The following is a 22030-nucleotide window of genomic DNA, read 5'->3' as shown; positions in this document are numbered from 1 at the left end:
TGAAAGTGCTTCAGACAGGAAGAAGGCTGCAGGAAGCCTCACAAGTTGAGGCAGCCGTTCCCGACGGCGGGGGGGGTGGAGGCAGTGAGGAGGCAGCCGTTCCCGACGGCAGGGGGGGCGGAGGAGGCAGTGAGGGCCCGACCGACGGCAGCGGGGGGGAGGCAGGGAGGAGGCAGCCGTTCCTGACGGCGGGGGGGGGGGGGGAAAGGAGGAGACAGTGAGGGCCCGAATGATGGCAGCAGCCGTTCCCGACGGCAGGGGGGGGGAGGCAGTGAGGGCCCGACCGATGGCAGCGGGGGGGAGGCAGGGAGAAGGCAGCCGTTCCCGACGGCGGGGGGGGGGGAGGAGGAGGCAGTGAGGGCCCGAACGATGGCAGCAGCCGTTCCCGACGGCAGGGGGGGGAGGCAGTGAGGGCCCAACCGACGGCAGCAGGGAGGAGGCAGGGAGAAGGCAGCCGTTCCCGACGGCAGGGGAGGGGAGGCAGTGAGGGCCCAACCGACGGCAGCGGGGGGGAGGCAGTGAGAAGGCTGCAGGAAGCCTCAGAAGTTGAGGCAGCCATTCCCGACGGCAGGGGCCCCCCCTGCCTTCCGTCGGGCCCGTCGGGAAACGCCTTCTCACTGCTGCAAGAAGCCTCAGTGCTGATCATGGAAGGGCAATGTGGTTTTATTAAAAAATGTTAAAAATTGAACAGCTACAAAGAACTACAAAAATGGCCAAGTGCCAATGTTTCCTTCACACTGCGCGTGCGCAAACGCTCCAACGCGCACGCGCAGGGTTGCCGGCACGAAAAAAACTCATTTAAATTGTACCCGCCCCCTCCTACTTACAAAATCGGCGCGAGTGGTAGGCTCCGCGCCAAGCTGACATCGAGCTGCAAAGCGCTCGAGAATAGCGCGTTTTTTTTCAGGCGCCGTTTTCGGCGCGAAAAACGGGCGCCCAGCTCGGAGGGACGCCTGTTTTGCCGCGTGTGGAAACTTGGGGCCTAAGTGCCTTTCATGACCTCAGGATGTTCCAATTTGCTTTACAGCCAATTCAGTACTTTTGAAATATAGTCACTTTTTTAATGTAGGAAACACGGCAGCCAATTTGCCCATGAACAGTAATGAGATAAATTACCTGTTAAATTTTTTTTTGTGATGTTGGTTGACGTTGGCCAGGATACCGGGGAGAACTCTCCTGCTCTTCTTCGAATAGTGCCATGGATCTTTTATGTATACCCAAGAGGGCAGACAGACCCTCGGTTTGACATCTCATTCAAAAGACGGCATCCCCAACAATGCAGCACTCCTTCAGCACTAACGTGCATATTATGTGCTCAAACCTCTGGGGTGGGACTTGAGCCCACAACCTTCTGACACAGAAGCAAGAGTGCTGTCACTGAGCCAAGGCTGAATTTCAGTGGGAAACCATGGGGCCAAAAATGTATTCTTGCTGAGCAATCATAACATTTATTTTGAACTATATATTCGTAATTTTTCAGACAAAAGAATGCTACAGATATTCTCATGATGTATTAAAATAAGCATGTTATAATTTTAATGATTTTATTTTCTCACTCTGTCTTTATGTCTCTGTATATACTTTGTATCATTCACTGTACAAGTGAGTGGAAGACTATATTTAGGTCATTGTCTATGTGCTCCAGCTGAGTGTTGATAGATGCATAAAACTGGAATCGGGGTGGTGGGGAGGGGGGAAACACAGTTCTAATTCATCCGTTATCCTACAACAGGATGACTAAGATTAGACACATGGAAAATCACACACTCAAAAATACATCTTAATATTTCTTGGTACAATGCATTAGAAAACCATGGGCCCCAAGTTTCCTCCATTTACACCTATCTTGAGGTCGTTTCATGGCAGACAAGAGTGGGAATTGTGGTGGGAGGCTAATACACCAGCTCCTGACATTTTCTCCCCCTTCTTGGATTTTCTGCTGGAAGTGATAATGAATCCAGAGTATATACATGGGCAGAAATATGCAAAATATGTTATCCGATGCATTACCCCTGCTTAATTACATAGCAACAGTGGACACCAGGAAAACCGTGGTCTCCCTAGCATCCTGATTTGCTTAGGAGGGTGAAGAGGGTAGTTAAAAAATAAAAGGAGCACTTTCCTTATTATAATTGATTGCAGAGCAATAGATTGAACGAGGCAGTGGGGAAAAACTTAAAATAAATTTAAACACATGCTTGTTTTCTTTAACTGGTTCTGCCGGCCACAGCTATTTTCCTCCCTCCCAGATTTTAACTCTCGAAAGAAAATGTTAATTGCATTGGAAGCCCACAGTGAATCTTTTAATCAGCCTGACTCTGGGAACTTAGGGAAATCTCGGCACATTAACATTCTTAAAATCTTTGTCACTGTGTCAAAATGCTGGAATTCGTCACCTAACACCATCGTCGGATTGTCATTGTCACAAAGACTGTAGGAACTCAAGAAGGCTCACTACTAGGGATGGCCAATAATTTCGGCCATGGCAGCGCCATCCACATCCCGAGAACAAATATTTTAAAATGTAGCTAACATAGCTCTCAATTTCTTCGTTTTTCCCCCCCGAGGTGCTTTTGGCTCGAACAAATAAAAGGGAAAAAATTTGCGTTGTTTGCGCCTTCCGTTCGTGGAACGCAAACGACTTCTCGCCCGGAGTTGCTACCAACTCCTGCGAAATTCCGCGGGAGCTAGTGGAGGCGCTAACCGGTAGACATATTATCACCGTGCGCAGCAACCCGTTTTCATCCTGGAGTGAAATTTGGGTAGCGCCCAGTGAGGCTACCGCGGTGATGTCCGCACCAGCCTCGCGGATCACGAACCTGGCTTCAGTCCGCTCACGGGGGCGAAAATTAAAGGGAAGGTGCGGTGCCGTCATTTTGAAAAATGTCGGCACCGGTTGCAGCCTTGCCCTCCTGAAATCATTGGGTCCATGGCACTATGTTACAGCCCGACACTCCGCTACTGTGCCAGGCTGCTGCCACGGCACTCCGCTCTCCAGTGGTGTAGTGGTGGCCCCTTCTCCCCGATGAGGAGTCGGCAGCGTGCCTTCCCCTTTAATGGAAGGGGTGGGCCCTGTGCTCCCTCCAGTGCACATTGGAAAATACCCATGATTAGCGCCCCAGTCCCACCCCCGAGAGGACATTGCACTCCACTGCCTCTTGGGGACAGTAACCCCAATTTCGCTGCCGGGGCGGCACTTCTGCGCCTGCTGCAGGAAGTTCCGCCTCGGTTACCACCCCGAACCAGGGAGGTACCAAATTTCACCAACAAAATATCAAGACACAAATTAAATAAAAATTATTCTTGCCATGTCATATATATAGTGTCATCAGTAGCTGATCAGTTAAAGATCTGCTTGCTTGTAAATTGATGAGAATGTTTAGACCAATTTAGGCACATTGGTGACCTGTACCAATAACCTTTGTTCTGAGAATAAAAAGGATTGATAGATAGGGATTGTGAGCGCTGAATTCAGAATTGGATCTTAAGCATGCCAGGTTAACCTGGAGTGCAAGCAGGTTGACAGTAGCGATGTCAGCACCTCTTAAAGGGACACATACAACCTTCAGGTAAATTTGCATTTAAGCTTTTGGACTGTTTTTAAAAAAAAATGTTATTGAAGTAGTGGCTTGCTGCAATAGATGTTAAAAGTTGTTTTTTTGAAGTGCGTAGGGAGTGCTGTTGGAGGCTTGCAAGGCTTCTGCTGGTAAATGAAGGCCTCTGAGAAGACAGAGCATATTGCAAATACTCAGCTGGTCAGGCAACATCCGTGGAGAGAGAAACAGAGTTTACGTCTTAGGTCAAGATGTTGCCTGACCTGCTGAGTATTTCCAGAATTTTATGCTGTAATTTCAGATTTACAGCATCTGCTCACAGAGGGAAGAGAAAGACACAGAAGAGTAAGAAACCGAAGAGGAAGAAGCAGAATGAAGAATGCAATCCAGACAGCCCCTTTCTGGCCGGGATATCTGGGATGGAATCAGCCGCCTGTGGTACCAGTGACCACATTCCTAATTCCCCTTTCAACATTTGTCCAACACCTTACCTCCCCCTCTGTTACTGACCATCAGTGTCCTCTTGGTCACAATGCTGAAATAAAAGCCACCACAAAATAGACTTTCCAATCCAACTTTATACATCTATCCATCCAATATGACATCACAAAATCAATTCATCGCCCTTAATCATTCTCTTAGTGACTGTGTTGTGTGTGCTTTTGTCTATCCTATCCCAGTGGCTGTAGCATGGCTGATGGAAGGCTGCTGACCTTCAGTGGGGGACACTGCAAATGGTCTTGTTGTTGGACTTTGAGGAGCTGGTGGCTGGGAGTGTCAAATCAATCTTCTTCTTCTTGTTCATCTTTATTTTCCTCTCCCTCTTGGTCATCCACTGGCTGGGCAGGCTGCATTTCTTTGGTGTGTGAAATGACGCAAGCACAAGGGTGGAGTTGTGGTGAGGGGAGGGCGGGAAAGAGGTACATGCCAGAAAGAGGATAATGTATGAGGATACCTGCATCTTTTATCCTTGCAGTCCTGCTGCTTGCCAAAGGCTCAACATGCCCCTGCCAAGAATAGCCTGCACTGTCTCCTCCAAGGGGATGAGGCTGGGAATGGAAGATGTTCCTCGTGAATGGTGCAGATTGTGGTAGGTGAGTGATTGGGGGTCCTGCAATGAGCAGTGTGCGAGGCGCGTGGTGCAGTTGGTAAGAGACCGTTTTTGAAAATGCATTCATTGACCTTTACCAATGATCTGAGGTCGTGAAGCTTCTTTGGGCACTGGAGCCAGGTGGCGACACTGCTGGCAGTGATGGACTCAGTGATGTAGTCTCACATTGTTCTTTCTGGAGGGCCTCTTGGCCCCTGTGGGTAGAGGGCCTATCTTTCGTGTTGACCCCCTGCACAAAGCTGGAGTGCTGCATGCGAGACCCTGAGTGCCACTTCTCTGGCTTGCTGAGCCATGTGTGTAGGTGCTGAAGCACTTTCCCATTTATTGAAGTTTGGAAAAGAATTCCGCTTTGGAAGTTCTGTTTAATGTTTCAAAAATTTGAAAGACAGTAAGGGCTGAAAACTTCATTTTTAATTGCATCTAATTTGTATTACTTCTGAGTGCATTTCCCCTTTAATTCATAGCACTTTTAATTACCCACTATTCCTTCTGAGCTGCACAGCCTTGCTCCCAGAAGCTGTGCGAAGCTTGAACGGCACTTCAAAAAGAGAACTTCGTCTCAGAGGTCTCTAATGACACCAGGAGGATGTTGCACGCAAGATAAGCACTGTGCCACAAACTCCAACCCCCCAGACAAATTTACTCTGTTTAGCATGGCGGCCATTTTTGGCAGCCGTTAACTCCAGTTGCTAGTGACACCAGACACTTTTTTGTCTAACACAAATTTTTAGCCCTGGGTTTTCTAGTTTAGGAACTCATAAAATAATATGGAAAGTTTTGAAATCTGTTTATAAAAGGCCAAGAACGAATGAAAATTTATCATATTCTCACCATCATCATCATAGGCAGTCCCTCGAAGCGAGGATGACTTGATTCCACGCCAAAAAGGAAGTTCACAGGTGTTTCAAGGAAGGACCTAATATTCCAGATCCCGAACTACATGTTGAAGGGTGGAAGATGCCTGTGCGTGGATTTTTTTAACGTGCGGTGGCCGTTGCACACCAGCCACCACACAGGCTTGACAGAGCTAGGTCTTGGTCTAATGGTAAGGATTACCCAAGACGACTGGAGACCAGCTCTGCTGCGCGCACACATATCACAGTGTGGACTAGCCCGTGCTGTCCCTGGGCCCTCGCCTCTTCTGGCCCCAAACTCACGCCTCTCCTGGGCCCCGGGCACTTCCCTCTGCAAACTCTTGCCACTCCTTCTTGCCTCCTGCTGTGCCTGACCGCACTGCAATCAGCGACCTGACTTCGTAGCCGTCGCCCTCCTGCAGCAGCACGCGCCGCTCCCTGCGGTGGTATGCCGCTGCACGCCGCTCCCTCCAAAGGCCCCGGCCTGCTGATGGTCTTGCAGGCCGGGACCAAGCTGATTTCTGGGCCTCACCACGAGTTCTTCAAAATTCTGCTGTTGGTAAAAATTTAATTGAACTCACTCCTGCACAACGTACACCAGTAAACTCGTGACCAAGAGGTTCATGTTTCCCTCTTTGTAAAATTTATTTCAATTGATTTCTCTTGCAACAGTTTAATTACATCTATGCCACAGTCTTTATGCGGTGTTTACAGTCACAGTCCCTCCAGATCTGAGCCTGTTCTTTAAGACCCACTCACCAGGAGTGAATCCTCTCTGTGATATGGAGGCTAGTGCACTGTCACTGCTAGCTGCAAGGTGGTGCATCCCCATCCCCATCCCCCTCCCCCTCCCCCTCCAGCACCACGGTAGAGCAAAAACCTGCACACAGCAAGCATCTGGGTGAAACATCCGTGGACCGACAGCGGCCAGTGAAGGTGGGACGACCAGGCGGTCTGGTATCCATTTGTGGATCCCACACAAGACCCAGACAAGTGCCAAAGAAAGAGAGAGGGGAGCCATGGACAAAATAATGTCTCTTAATGTGCTACAACAGACAATGTTCCAACCCTACAAGGGCCATAAGTGGACTCGATACCCCCTGACCCAGCGAAACCCAGGAACCGTCACCAAATTATCCCAAACAGCACATTCACTGTTAATAGGTGACTGCCCGAGAATGCCGCACTGGTCCTTTAGACACGACCTTCAGCCTTCTGCTGATGTTACCACCGGAAAGAGCGCGTTGCACAGGAGATTCTGCGCTCCATTCATTTTAAACAGCAGGCAGCACCAAAAGTGTTGCCTGCGCTCTTTTTACAGGCGGCCGTTAACCTTGTCCGTTTTCTGGTTTAATCGAATTTCTAGGCCTAAATGTTATAGTGAAGAGCACAACAACAAAAGAGGCCATCATTCACAAAGGAGCAACGGAGGGAGTGCTGTACTAAAGGAGCTTCTGACAGAGAGGCGTACAGAGATAAGAGCATAGCAGAGAAGACAGTTATCGAGAGGTTGCATTATATAATTTACTTATCACTCTGGAATCATAGATGTTAGAAACCATCTTACACCAGACAGTGTTGAAGTAAAATGGGCGGTACACTATGGAGACAATGTTTTATGCAATGACTTGGTTAGAGAGGGAGGCATAGAAACATAGAAAATAGGTGCAGGAGTAGGCCATTCGGCCCTTCGAGCCTGCACCGCCATTCAGTAAGACCATGGCTGATCATTCCTTCAGTACCCCTTTCCTGCTTTCTCTCCATACCCCTTGATCCCCTTAACCATAAGGGCCATATCTAACTCCCTCTTGAATATATCCAGTGAACTGGCATCAACAACTCTCTGCGGCAAGGAATTCCACAGGTTAACAACTCTCTGAGTGAAGAAGTTTCTCCTCATCTCAGTCCTAAATGGCCTACCCCTTATCCTAAGACTATGGCCCCTAGTTCTAGACTTCCCCAACATTGGGGACATTCTTCCCACATCTATCCTGTCCAGTCCTGTCAGAATCTTATTCGTTTCTATGAGATCCCCTCTCATCCTTCTAAACTCCAGTGAATAAAGGCCTAGTTGATCCTGTCTCTCCTCATATGACAGCCCAGCCATCCCTGGAATCAATCTGGTGAACCTTCGCTGCACGCCCTCAATAGCAAGAACGCCCTTCCTCAGACTAGGAGACCAAATATTCTGCCTTCGTGTTTTTGCCCCCAAAATGGATAACCTCACATTTATCCACATTATACTGCATCTGCCATGTATTTGCCCACTCACCTAACCTGTCCAAGTCACCCTGCAGCCTCTTAGCGTCCTCCTCACAGCTCACACCGCCACCCAGTTTAGTGTCATCCGCAAACTTGGAGATATTACACTCTATTCCTTCATAGAAACATAGAAAATAGGTGCAGGAATAGGCCATTCGGCCCTTCTAGCCTGCACCGCCATTCAATGAGTTCATGGCTGAACATGCAACTTCAGTACCCCATTCCTGCTTTCTCACCATACCCCTTGATTCCCATAGTAGTAAGGACTTCATCTAACTCCTTTTTGAATATATTTAGTGAATTGGCCTCAACAACTTTCTGTGGTAGAGAATTCCACAGGTTCACCACTCTCTGGGTGAAGAAATTCCTCCTCATCTCGGTCCTAAATGGCTTACCCCTTATCCTTAGACTGTGTCCCCTGGTTCTGGACTTCCCCAACATTGGGAACATTCTTCCTGCATCTAACCTGTCTAACCCCGTCAGAATTTTAAACGTTTCTATGAGGTCCCCTCTCATTCTTCTGAACTCCAGTGAATACAAGCCCAGTTGATCCAGTCTTTCTTGATAGGTCAGTCCCGCCATCCCGGGAATCAGTCTGGTGAACCTTCGCTGTACTCCCTCAATAGCAAGAATGTCCTTCCTCAGGTTAGGAGACCAAAACTGTACACAATACTCCAGGTGTGGCCTCACCAAGGCCCTGTACAACTGTAGCAACACCTCCCTGCCCCTGTACTCAAATCCCCTCGCTATGAAGGCCAACATGCCATTTGCTTTCTTAACCGCCTGCTGCACCTGCATGCCAACCTTTAATGACTGATGTACCATGACACCCAGGTCTCGTTGCACCTCCCCTTTTCCTAATCTGTCACCATTCAGATAATAGTCTGTCTCTCTGTTTTTACCACCAAAGTGGATAACCTCACATTTATCCACATTATACTTCATCTGCCTTGCATTTGCCAACTCACCTAACCTATCCAAGTCGCTCTGCAGCCTCATAGCATCCTCCTCGCAGCTCACACTGCCACCCAACTTAGTGTCATCCGCAAATTTGGAGATACTACATTTAATCCCCTCGTCTAAATCATTAATATACAGTGTAAACAGCTGGGGCCCCAGCACAGAACCTTGCGGTACCCCACTAGTCACTGCCTGCCATTCTGAAAAGTCCCCATTTACTCCTACTCTTTGCTTCCTGTCTGACAACCAGTTCTCAATCCATGTCAGTATATTACCCCCAATACCATGTGCTTTGATTTTGCACACCAATCTCTTGTGCGGGACCTTGTCAAAAGCCCTTTGAAAGTCCAAATACGCCACATCTACTGGTTCTCCCTTGTCCACTCTGCTAGTTACATCCTCAAAAAATTCCAGAAGATTCGTCAAGCACGATTTCCCTTTCATAAATCCATGCTGACTTGGTCCGATCCTGTCCCTGCTTTCCAAATGCGCTGCTATTTCATCCTTAATGATTGGTTCCAATATTTTCCCCACACCATGTATTTTGTATAACACAGCATAAAGAGAGGTCTGGTTATACAAAAACATGTATTATAGGTAGGGACTGAAACTGCTTTACTTGCATCACAAATTTCAAATTGCTTTGTTTCATTGTTAATGATAGAAGCAGGCTGTATATCGAATCCTTGATCAGATTAATTCACTGAGTTAGATTGCTAAACGTTGCATCAATATAAACGGGGATTTCCGATGATCTGAACAATCTATTCATGTGTTCATTGTGAATGTCCATTTATATCTTAGTTAACAGACTAGTTTGTCAGGAAATGCGTGAACTGAGTGATTCTTTACAAATAAAAAGGATGTCCCTGTTGAGATCCAGTTGCATATCTGTATTTATTGGGATATTTTCATATGTAGCATTTTCAACTGTATTTTTGAAGTGCTATTGTAAAGTTCATCTGAAAAACTGATCTAAAAAATGTAGTGGGTTAAATGGAGATATCTAATATGATACTGGAGTTCTTGCAACTGCTCGTGCTTGATCAGAAAGAGGGATCATTTTTAACTCTGCTTGAGGGAGAATATTCAATACACTGACACCAAACCTGACACAAGATGACAGAAGCAACTGAATTTGCCTTGCCAGTAACAAGCACTTTGTCTTTCAAAATTAAAAAGATTATATTTCATCAGAAGCAGTTTTTCAAAAGTGCAATTGACCCCTTACAAATTTATGTATATTTATCAACTATACTTGTAGTATTTGCCAAGCCTTGGTGCTTTATATCTCTAATCCTTCTTTATAAAAATGTTTTTATGTCTCATAATTTTCTTTCTGACTGGTTAAGTTTCCATAGTGTCTGTTTATCTGATTTCTAATTTGTTACTTTTGGCTTTCCAATTAATTATCTCACCAACCACATTGCACAAAAATCAACTAATTGCATTTTTCTTCCTAAATCACCAATCACATTCTGTAACAAACGGACCAAAAACAGCCAAGCGGCCAATCACATTTTACAAATAACAAAATACCGCCAAGATGTCCATTCCTTGCGTGACTAAATCTTTAACCCAGCTTCATTTTCAAGGAGCAGACAAAGCTGCCTTGTTATTTCCCTGCCTGATTGAGCATTGGCTCAGCCTTGTATTCAAGAAAAAGAGAAATTGCCACTGTGACACCACATTGGCCCTGGCGTTGTGTCACTGGTGGCTGAACACTATCCACAGTGAGGCAAAGAGAAGAGTTAAATTCATAAAAATCTATAAGCAATGCCACAGGGCATGCAATAGTTGTAAATTAATATATTAGCAATAGCCTATAAATCTGGACTTAGAGTTTAATATCTACTATTCTAATGTGAATAGCATAGCATGAGACTATGTTTAAGCTGTTTCTGTAGACCATGGACAAATTAACAAAATGAATACAGGACCTGGAGTTAATATTCTCAAAATATTATATTAAAAAAATTCAAACGGGATATTTATTTCACTTAATCTAGGAAATGACCAATAATTTTTGAATTCTAGAATAATTAATTCATCAAACCAACTGCAATCTTCTCTTCCAAAGTGACCACAGTTTTTTTAAGTAAAAATGTATTTATTTTCTGTGACATGGTCACAAGTGATTGATTGGAGGAGGATAGGGTAAACCACAGCTCACAGGGTACAGTTACAGCCTTGCAGTTTCTGACCTGCAGGGAGCCTAAGAGTGATGGTCACAGTAACTGTAATATACTCTCTGAACAAGGTACATCAAAGAGTTTCAAAGCTGGAGTTGAAACTAAAAAGAATGACGATTTAGTATTCACTAAGCACCTGTTTGCTCTATTGGGTTATAAAGGTTCCTTCTGCAAGTCTGTTTTGTTTTTATGTTACTGTCTTTGATTTAAGATTACAGTAATGTAAGCTGTTCAAAGAAAGAATACTATGAACCTCTTAAACCCTTTCAAGTGGTTGTAACTTTTAGCTCCTCTGTTTTGGGTCTTTTAGGGATTTGTATTTAACTCTTCAGCTATTGCAGCTTTTAAATAAGTGCTTTGTCCCTAACACATAACAGAATTGATGGTAAAGAGAATTTCAAAAAGCTAGATATTATATTGTAGATATAGAGGAATGTAGACATTTTGTTATCCAAATTAACATATTTATTACTAGCCAGGCTAATAGCTACATTTTTTAAATAATGTTGCAGTTTCTCCACTTTGAGGCAGAGAGAGACTCGGAAATAGGTCTGTATGTCCACCAACCTCTGGCTCTAGTACTATAGAGGCAACAATGTGATAAATATGAAATTGTGCATAAATGAGTATATGAGGTAATTTGATGAATAGTATAAACTGGAATAATGTAGCTGGCATGAATTTTTGTCGGGTATGTCACAGTTACTTTAAAAAAATTGTTTGTACAAATTAAAGGAGGACTTATAAGATCGGTATTTGGTGACCTGTATTGGTAAGGGGAGGTGCCAACCAAATGTAGGCCATTACCCAAAGGGAATTTCAAAATGACAGTTAAGTCACCACGCTGCTCTTGCATGTACTTTCTAGAGGTTGACCCAACAGTGATATTTGCAGGGATCTAGTAAGAGGTCAACTGCTTCTCTTCTCAATTAAGAAATGGTTCATGCCACAGAGATGACTGAAAGAAATGGGGGGCAAATAACATTTGTAAATAAAGAGCAAAAAAATGTGAAGATGAGGATTATTTTGGTTAAGTGATAGAAAATGTTCCTATTGGCTAACAGAATACACCCAAATATACGCTCAGTTGGTTGTACCCTCGGCTCTGAATCTGAAGGTTACATGTCTCAAGCATATAATCCAGGCTGATTCGACAGTGTATTGTTAGAGGTACTATGCTTCAGATAAGACATTAAACTGAGGCTACATCTACTTGTCCTGGTGATCTAGGCAGACATTAACCATCCCGTGCAAAGAAAAGCAGAGATTTCTCCTCAGCGTCGTGGAGATCAATCCTAACTCAACTAATACCACCAAAAACAGATTAATTGGTCTTTCATCTCATTGCTATTTGTGGGATTTTACTGTGTGCCAAATGGCTGCCCCAGTTGCCTACATATCAAGTCACTGCACTTTAAGATAACTGACTGTAAATAAAGCACTTAAAAATGTGTAAGAGTTGTGATAAAATATTATGAGAATGCAAATCGTCGTCCCCCTCAATCCAGTTGCCACATTTTTGGCTTTTTCATTACAATTTCATTACAACTGCTCCCAACACTATTAATCAATTTTAGCACTCAATCTGCTTTCAACAGCAAAATCTAATAGTTCACAATCACAGGACATCTTGGGCTGGATTTTCGGTCTTCCTCTGCCCCTGTTAGCGCTCCGGAGGGGCGGTAAGCACTTCTGGGCGGGCGGCCGGCCAGCTTCCAGTGCCCCGCCGGGACATTTGCTGCCGGTTTCGACGAGGCGCAGAGCATTACTGTCCGGATGAGGCGAGCCGGTGCGCAACGCCCCTGGTTGCGACACCAGCTTGATTTTTGGCTGCCGCCCGATCCGTAGCTGGGACTGCCTGTGAAAGCTGATGGTCCGAGCTGTAGCAGCTGCAGAGAGGCAAGTCATGTCCACCTCAGGGAAGTGTAATTGCTTTTTATTTTATTTTTTTTGCAATTTATGTTGTGGTAGCATGAGTTATTCATTGGGAATGTTTTTGGTGTTTTTTTTATCCAGGTTTTACTTCTCCCCCCAGGCCTCTCTTAGAGTGCTCTGAGGCCGGCCGTTTAGCTCGGGATTTTCACTTGCTCAGCAGGCCTAGCGCCCTAAAAGAGGTATGTAATGCTTCCCTTAGCGCTCCGCCCCACACTCAAAGCCCAGCTGATGAATTTTGCTGAACTGAGGTGCAAACTGTTCCCGGGCGCAAACTTTACCGCTCCGCCGTCATTACCGCCCCGAAACGAGCAGAACCAAAAATCCAGCCCCAAGTCCCTATACCCCATACATTAAGAGGAATTATCCAATGATTCCTGTTTCCTAATTCTCAATATTCATTATGGTCCTGGGACCCCCAGATTTGTGTGTATTTGTGCAAACTGAGGCGAAGGGAAGATCATGATGTGGTACAGAAAAGCCTCAAGATAATTTGCATCATGCAAACTATGGGTCATGTGTAAATCAAAGCTCCTTTTGAGTTATTCTTATAGTATACCTGCATGTTATTTGTGGTAACTAGATCAAGCATTTCTAGGTTAGGTTCATTGAAGATCATAGCTCCCCCTTGTGCTGCCTGGCTATGTACCTTTACTTTATAAGCAATGTCAGCATCAGGTGCTCCAGGTTAGATCCCTCTCCACACACACATATATGTGCGTATATACACAATCATTACAAAGTACCCCCACTCAGATGAAGTTTCTACACTTGAAATATTAACTTATCTATTCACTATTATCTATTCTGTTAACAAAAACCAAGCTAGCAACTGGTCTGAAAACAAAACAACACATTTACACTAATGGAACAAAGCTGTTATGTTATCTAACAAAACAGGTGGAAGATTAACAGGATTTATTTTATTCTCTATATTCTCCTTCTCTGGACTCCCATCTTAAATGCAATCGCCAGCTAAGAGCACCGCAAATTGTATAATTTTTACATTTGTGACAATATCCTGCCCTCCTAAAAACACAGCCACCTCGGTGATGCAGAACGTGAACTCCCAATCGGACTCTTGGTCTTCTGGTTGAGGGAGAGCGGAGATAGACAAGATTATTAAAGTAGGAGGGAAGTGAAAAGAATGCACCTAGAGGCAAGGATAACATGTGGATTAAATAGAAATTCTATAATGGTTTAATAATATTTGTATTAAAAAGATGCATACTGATCTATCTTTCTAGTGATAAAGTGCAAACTGGCCTTTTCTTTACAAATTAAATCTACAAAATGAAGTGAAATATAAGTTGTTTCTTGACCTTTACAACCGGACCCATGTCCATGCATAATCCCATGGGATTCACCAGTTATCACACCACATTAATATTAATGACAGGGAAATCATATCCCTCCCACTGTGGGGAGCATCTTGCTAACTCATGAGAAAACAATTACAAATGTATGAATAATTGATTTCAGCTGCCAGGTGGCTTTTGTGCCACCAAATTAAAAAAACAACTAGAACACGTGTTGGAGAGAAAGGGTTTGATGTGACTTGGGGGTATCAGGTAACATCATTCATTGATCAACCAGATAACATGGACTTATTCCTTCTCCTACTGCACAGCAATCTGTTGTGCGTGTGTGAGCATTAAGTTAATGGTTTATTATAAACAGAGAATTCCTAGTCAGTTTGGAATAATTCCAATTTTGTGCATTACTAAGAGCTTCATCAGCTGATGGGATTTCATTGTGTTTTTTTTAGGATACATTGGATAATCTCAGAATTTGGGCCTGATTCTGGGTTAACCCTTTCACAACAGCAGCAGCCTTTCTGCTTCACAAAAAAATCAAAATCTTGTAAGTATTAATTAGCAGCAAAATAACATGAAAATATTTATTAATATATGAATGGTAAATATTCCACTAATACATAAAAAATTAATATGTACAGTGACTATTCCGATAATATACACAAATAATATGCATAGTACATTTCGTTTTTGAGTAAAGTTCAGAGAATAGAATTTTGGAATTTCTATTTATTCACTGCAGTAATAACTAAAATGTTAGTTACAGAATTTGCTCTGCAACTGTGTGGAGAACAGGGTAATTTAGTTGATAATGGCTAAAGCAGTCTCACAGACTCAATATACATTTATATTATGTCCTGGCTGTTTCAGTCAAATAGTTACATCAATAATGCAATTCAAAAGGATTTGAAGAAATTATACAGATGGGCTGAAGAATGACAGGTGAATTTAACATGGATAAGTGCGAGGCACTGGAAGCTGGGACATGAAATGTAGGTAACAACAGATGGGTATCTATTGATGAAGGTGTAAAAGAAAAACATTTGATGCAATAACTAAACAGTTGCTGATCATTAAATGTTAAAAGGCATACATAATGTAGATGCAGATTATTTAATGAAAACCATAATTGGAGGGATGAAGGAGAATATAAAATTAACAAGCTACAACTGAAATTAGAATATTTTTTCTTCTCAATGTAGAGTTAAAGATACGTGGACTAGAATCTCGTCAAAACTGTTAATGCTGTTTTGATTAACTCCATTAAAAAGGAGGTGGATAAATCATTATTTAAGAACAGGATTTAAGAACAGGACAAGTACAGACATCATTGAATAAATATTCGCTGGTTCTCAGCTGTTGGAACAATGTTAAATCTAACTGGGCAGGGGTAGAATTAAGTAGGTTGCAATGCTAGATTTATGTCTCAATTTTTCATTCAATTGGCTCTGCGGGTCAGGGAAGAATTTCAGGTTTTATTTCAGATTATAAATCTCTCTCAGGAGATTAAGTAAGTAGAGGAATGTCCATGACTAAAACAAATTATGCATTGTCTTGGAAGGAGTGGGGCTCAATGTGCAAAATGACCGTTTCTCATTCCATACTTTTTTTGCTCTTAAAATGCACATCTTTTCCTGATAAAGTTGTCATATTAGACTTCTCCTAATGTAAATTTCCAGTATTTGTGATATTTGTTCTTGGCCCTGTTTATCAGGATTTTAATTAGGCCTTTATGTGTGGATTCTGGGTATTACCATTACTGGTACCAGTAGGATCATTAATACCGATACGTTCATAGGGCCCAAATTTGGCCCTCTGTTTTTTTCGGCGCACCTCCGAGCCCCCCGCCGACATTTTACCTCAGAAGCAGTGCCAAAAAAATCTGTGTGATCATGGCCGATTCTCGGGCTGTCTGTGGAGCTGGCATGGTGCAGAAGAGAGTGGGGCAGAGCTAGGTCCCGGCGCTGAAAACAGCACCGTGACCTCTGCACATGCGTGCTAAAACCTGGCAGGCCGTTTCGGCAAACGCGCACTGCAGGCTGTGTGGGAGGGGCCGAAGCACACCGTCCCTAGCCCTGGCCAAATGGGCTCCCTCATCACTGGCCCGCTGCGTTCCCTAAGGTAGGACTTCTCTTTTTTATTTGTTATTTACTGATTGATTTTGGTGCTTTAGGTGCAGGGTTCCTTCTATTTTTTTTATTTGTTATTTATTGATTTAGGGGCAGGGTTCCTTCTATTTTATTTGTTAATGAATTGCTTATTACTTTTTGTGCTTTGTTTGCTGCTTGGTGGTGCTTTAAATGTAGTTACTTGCATCGATTCCTTATCTGTAAGAAAGGTCTTTCTGTGCGGACAAAAGTGGACACTTACACTGCCCTAAGTTAGTTTAGTACAACTTTTTTCTGGCCAAATTGGCATAAATGGTGTAAGTGGCTGGGAACGCCCCCTTTTGAAAATAAAACTGATCTAACAAAAAACCTAACTAACTCACTTACACTGGCGCAAATTAAATGGCCATATTTGCAACTAAAAAGATGCACCAGAAAAATCAAGTTACACCAAAACAAACGGTGCAACTAATGGGGAAATTTGGGCCCATAGTGTCTAACCAGTGATACTGAAATTTATTCCAATGTTGATAGAATCTGAAAGAAGAGAGAAAATGCACCAAAGCATTGAACATGCCTCCTTCCCTCTAACGAAAGCTAAGGATAATTAGAAATAAGCAGCCATTAGCCCGGTCCAAGAAAAATGTCAATAGGAAAAAGCTCTGCTCCAATTCAACTTTTTCCTCAGATAAGTAATAAATTGTTAAAGTGCACAAAACTTGATCAGCAAAAAGAAAACCTTCGGAGGGATGCTGAGTTTCACAAAAGTTCAGTCCAAACTGTGAGAAAGGAAGTACAGGAAGTCAAGGAAGGAGAGTAACTTGATCTACATTCTCCTAGTTTCCCAACCAACATTCCTCCCAATCAACATCACCAAAAATAGATTAATTGCATTTGCTACTTGTGGGACCTTGCTGTATACAAATTGGTTGCCACGTTTGCCTACAAAGCAACAGTGACTGCACTTCAAAAGTAATTCATTGGCTGTGATATACTTTGCAAAGGACATGATAAGGTGCTTTATAAAAGTATATTATTTTTCCCTTAAGCATACAAAACCATGAAGTAAGTTCACCCCCAAAACCAGCAATTCCTCCAAGACTACAAGCATCACAAATTCCTTTATGATTTATACTTTTAAGCTCATTGTAGCCAATGCTTTACACTTGGGTTATTGAAGTACTTCACTGTCACTGTCACCGTCAGACTATCATTTGCCTACCACCCATTCTCAATGATCTGGCCAAGCATAGCATCTTGCAAAAGGCAAACATTGCCACCAAGTTCGTCAACTACCACTAAAACTTCACAATTGCTATTTAGATAAAACACTTATCCCAGATGATGTATGATGCAGAGCAAATTTCACAAGGGGTTGAACTCTTGCCTTAAGTCACAAACTAGTCTCGATTGGGACACTGGTGAACAACAACAACTTGCATTCATAAAGCGCCTTTAACGTAATAAAACATCGCAAAGCGCTTCACAGGAGCGTTTTATAACAACATTTTACACTGAGCCATATAAAGAGATGTTAGGACAGATGAAGTAGGTTTTAGGGAGCATCTTAAAGGAGGAGAGAGAGGTAGAGAGGTGGAGAGGTTTAGGGAGGGAATTCCAGAGCCTACGGACTAGGCAACTGAAGCATGTCCACCAATGATGGAGTGATCAAAATGGGGACTGGTAAGACGGAATAATATGGCTTTGGCAGGTCTTGCTTATCCCAGGGGAGTCATTTTTAAAATTAAAAAAATCACTCACGTTCATGGCTCACCCAGAAAATGAACATAGTTTGTCTAAATAATCCAGAGATCACCAACTTTACAAAGGGACCGAGATACCTTACCTCTTTGATGGCTGACATCTTAACACTCTCATAGTAATGAAGAGGTGCATTTGGAGCGTTCATATCATAGCCAAACCCAGCCACTGCCACTTCATCACAGTTGTGCAGTGCCATTGTTATTGCCACTGTACCTAGCGTTGGAATATTCTGCAAAGAAAAATAAAATATGCAGAATTAAATACATAAACCAAGGGAACAAAACTTTGGAAGACTATTCATTGGGAAAAGTGGAGTATTTTGTTAATCTTGAGAATAAGCTACTATGAAACACCAAGAACATTTTCTTAGGAATGGTGATCTGGTATTGTGGTATGGAGTGATAGGACAGAGTTTGTGCCTATAATTCTCCATCAGCTGAAAAAGAGATCAGAGACTGCACCAAGTGTCAGCCGAGGCTCACGTTTAGCACTCTTGCCTCTGAGTCATAAGATGTTGGGTTCAAGTCTCACTCCAGAGAGGTGAATAAATAATTTAGGCTGACATATCAGTGCAACACTGAGGGAGTGCAATACTGTTGGTATTGCGTCTTCCAGATGAGATGATAAACCAAGACCCCATCTACCCTTCCAGGGCGATATAAAAGATTCCATGGCAGTATTCGAATAAGAGCTGGGGAGTTCTCCCAATATCCTAACCAATATTTATCCCTCAACCATTATTAAAACAGATTATCTGGTCATTTGTTTAATTGCTGTTTGTGGGATCTTGCTGTGTGCAAATTGGCTGTCGCGTTTACATTACAACATGACTGCACCTCAGGAAAAAGTACATAATTGGTTGTGAAGCACTTGGGAACATCCTGAGATTTATAAAGGCCCCATATAAAAGTAAATTCTATCTTCCAGCACAAAACTGCCCACAACTTGACACTAATTGACTTAATTAGAGGAGTAGTGTGGGAAATTCAAAAATTCCACACTCCCGGCATTGAATTGATATTACAGTATTGTAGCCTGTCTCTGACCTGTGCAGCCACCAAGCATGGCTTCCTGTTGGAAGTTTGGGATCAGAAAATTTAACCAAATGTCAGTATGTGATACTCTTCTCGGATCTGGATTAATGCACATTGTTGGAGCAAAGCAGATGGAGCTTCACTGTAAACTATGACATAGCTGATGTGGGAGTATTTGGTCCTGAAATCAGATGTCTAAAAAGGAAAATCCTTGTACTGATTTCCCTCAACTTGAACACAAAATTCACTCCCCCATATACAAACACAATTGATCATCATAGGCAGTCCCTCGAAACGAGGATGACTTGTTTCCACGCCAAAAAAGGATGAGTTCACAGGTGTTTCAATGAAGGACCCGAATTACATCCTGAAGGATGGAAGATGACTGTGCGTGGATTTTTTTAACGTGTGGTGGCCATTGCACACCAGCCACCACACGGGCTTGACAGATCTAGGTCTTGGTCCAATGGCAACAGTTATCCAAGACAACTGGAGACCTGCTCTGCTGCACGGATTTAGTGCGCGGACATATCGCAGTATGGGCTGGGCCCCTGCTGCCCCTGGGCCCCTGGCCCCGAACTCACGCCTCTCCCGGGCCCCGATCACATCCCTCCACAGTCTCTCGCCGCTCCTGCTGCACCTGCCCATGCTCCAATCGCCGACCTGGACCTTGATGACGTCACTCTTCACTGGACAGAATTAATAATAAATTATATTTCATACAATTTAAGAACGGAAATCGCATTTTTCTGTTTTTACTTCAAATTCTAATAGTCATGGTTTACCCCAGGGTAGCTTTATTCCCCTACATACAAATGGTGAGGTCTGAGGAACCCTGGATATTGGGCCTCGTCATAATGAGGATAGTACTACTGGAGCATGCAGCATAAGGTAGGCTTGACAGGTAAGCTGTTGCACTTTATAGTCGAGGCTTCAGACACAGGATTGGAGGGTTGCAGTCAGGGCCTCAGAGATGGGGTAGGGTTACAGTTGAGGCTTCGGACATAGGATTAGTGGGTTGCAGAGGTGGTTGCAGTTGGGGCCTCGGAGGAAGGATCAGGGGGCATAGTCGGCAGGTGCTACAGGTAAGTTTTTGCACTTTGGAATGCATATGGAAAGAGCCTAATATCTACTTCAGGTGTGAGTAAAAGGCGCCTCTTATTTGTCCTTACCCAATAGGGCGGGCTTCCTGCCTGCCACTTTGGAGCCTTAGGAGACTGTGCAGCACCTGAAAAACGAATGCTATATGGCCCAATTGTGTCTATTGGAAAGTAGTCATTCCCCCCCCTTCCCCCTGACTTATTATTCTAATGTTCATTGTGTTCCTATATCCTTTATCTCATTTTAAGCCATAGTTTCTTCCCTCAGTAGCTAATCAAAAAATATCATTAACAACAAAGAAAGTGTTTTAAGTTACTAAATTAACAAGTCAATCTTTTCATACAGCTTAACATGTTTTTATCCTTGGGCTGTAGGGAGAGAAGGGTACGAGAATCAAACCAATCAAATTAGAAAGCAGCAAGCCTGTTACCTGATCATAAACATATGTCTACTATTCTTCTATTCAGTTCTGAAAAGTTCAGTGTCAAAGACAGAATCATTGATATCTGAACCTCTTGTAGCTGCATGTATGATGAAACAGAGTTTGATATCTTGTAATAATCTCACTCTATTGATGTCTTATCATTTCGTTCCACACAGTAATGCATTAATGCATACTGATGTGTCTGACAACACACTGATAACATGTACACTGAGCTCCTGTCATCCAATTCTCCAGGACTCGAAGGATTTCTCGGACTCCCAAGCCCCAAGATGTAATCAAAGGTATAGTTACCATAGAAACAAGATTAGAAATGAGTGGCTTGGCTAATTTATTTATCTTTTAAAACTGAAAACCTAAATCATTCCCAGTCACAACACGATTGGCAGCTAACCTTCAACTGTAACAAGAGACATGTATTCGAGGTCTGTGACAAGCATTAGAGATTTGATGGCATTGGAATGTGCCAATGAGCAGAATGGCCTAAAGCTCTAGTCTAACCTTTGGAGTTGTTCATCTCCTGCAGTTCAGAAAGCAGGCACTCACCACCTCAACTTTCATATCAGTGTTGATCCTAGGACCAGTCAGTTAGAGCCACGTGGCTATGCCTCAAGATGAACAATGATTTGCCAATTTTTCTTCACGGCATAAACCACGGATGAAATCAATCTCTGTTAACCTGTTAGAGTGGATTAAGAATCTGTGAGGTACCATGTTACAATAATTTCTTTGATGTTATAAGAACGCTACTGGGACATTGTAACATAGTTGTTGCCTTCAGCGTTTGTTTGAATATAAACTAAAGATGTGTTTTCTCTAACCTTTGATTTCAGTTTCTATATTACCTGTTTCAACTCCTTCCAGCACACACATCCCCCAGAGAGCAATAGCAGTTCATCTGATAACAGGCCTCTGACAATGCTGCCATATAATCAGCCACAAGGATAGGTGTGGTAGCATAATTTTCCTTTCCATCTCTCTGTCTAACCTCACTCACTCTCTGTGTAACTTCACTCCCCGTGTAACCTAATGGACAGCAAATTAGCTGATGTTGCATATGTCCTGCTGAAATGAACCAGTGGCACAGAAGTTGGGTACCTTTGTGACTTTGTCACTGGCATATGGTTTCTCTCTTAGAGGTGGCATCTAGGCCTAGAGCAAATAACTGGCACAACTTCTCTATTTTCCTCACAAGAATCTCAGCCTCATTAAACTTTGCTGATTAATGAGGTTATGATAACACCACCTTGGTCCCTAAATAAAGAGGCATGGGTACCAGCGAATGAATGCCAGACATCTTCAATGTTGCCTGATAAGCCTAACCATCCTGTATTGCTTTTCCTCATCATACTGCTCCTTTCCCCTGAGGAAAATACCATTGTGTCCTGTGCTGATTGTTT

The 22030-nt window shown here is 43.3% G+C and overlaps 1 protein-coding gene across 13 annotated transcripts in view; it reads right to left on the bottom strand.

Annotated features, from left to right (window-relative positions):
* Window positions 1-22030, bottom strand: part of st3gal3a (ST3 beta-galactoside alpha-2,3-sialyltransferase 3a) — a 739645-nt gene that overhangs the window by 23557 nt on the left and 694058 nt on the right. For 11 of the 13 annotated variants that reach the window (XM_070886703.1, XM_070886704.1, XM_070886709.1 and 8 more), the window contains one exon: window positions 18136-18282. The exons of 1 other annotated variant lie outside the window; for it this stretch is intronic. In XM_070886703.1, the coding sequence (XP_070742804.1) occupies window positions 18136-18282 (147 nt within the window). Of the gene's footprint in view, window positions 1-18135; window positions 18283-22030 lie in introns of those variants that run through there. One more of the 13 variants, XM_070886708.1, reaches the window with a different exon arrangement.

Source organism: Pristiophorus japonicus, chromosome 8 (assembly GCF_044704955.1).
Source record: "Pristiophorus japonicus isolate sPriJap1 chromosome 8, sPriJap1.hap1, whole genome shotgun sequence".
Classification (NCBI taxonomy): Eukaryota; Metazoa; Chordata; class Chondrichthyes; family Pristiophoridae; genus Pristiophorus; species Pristiophorus japonicus.
Note: the sequence above shows the minus strand (reverse complement) of the source record. Positions and strands in the feature narration are given on the sequence as shown.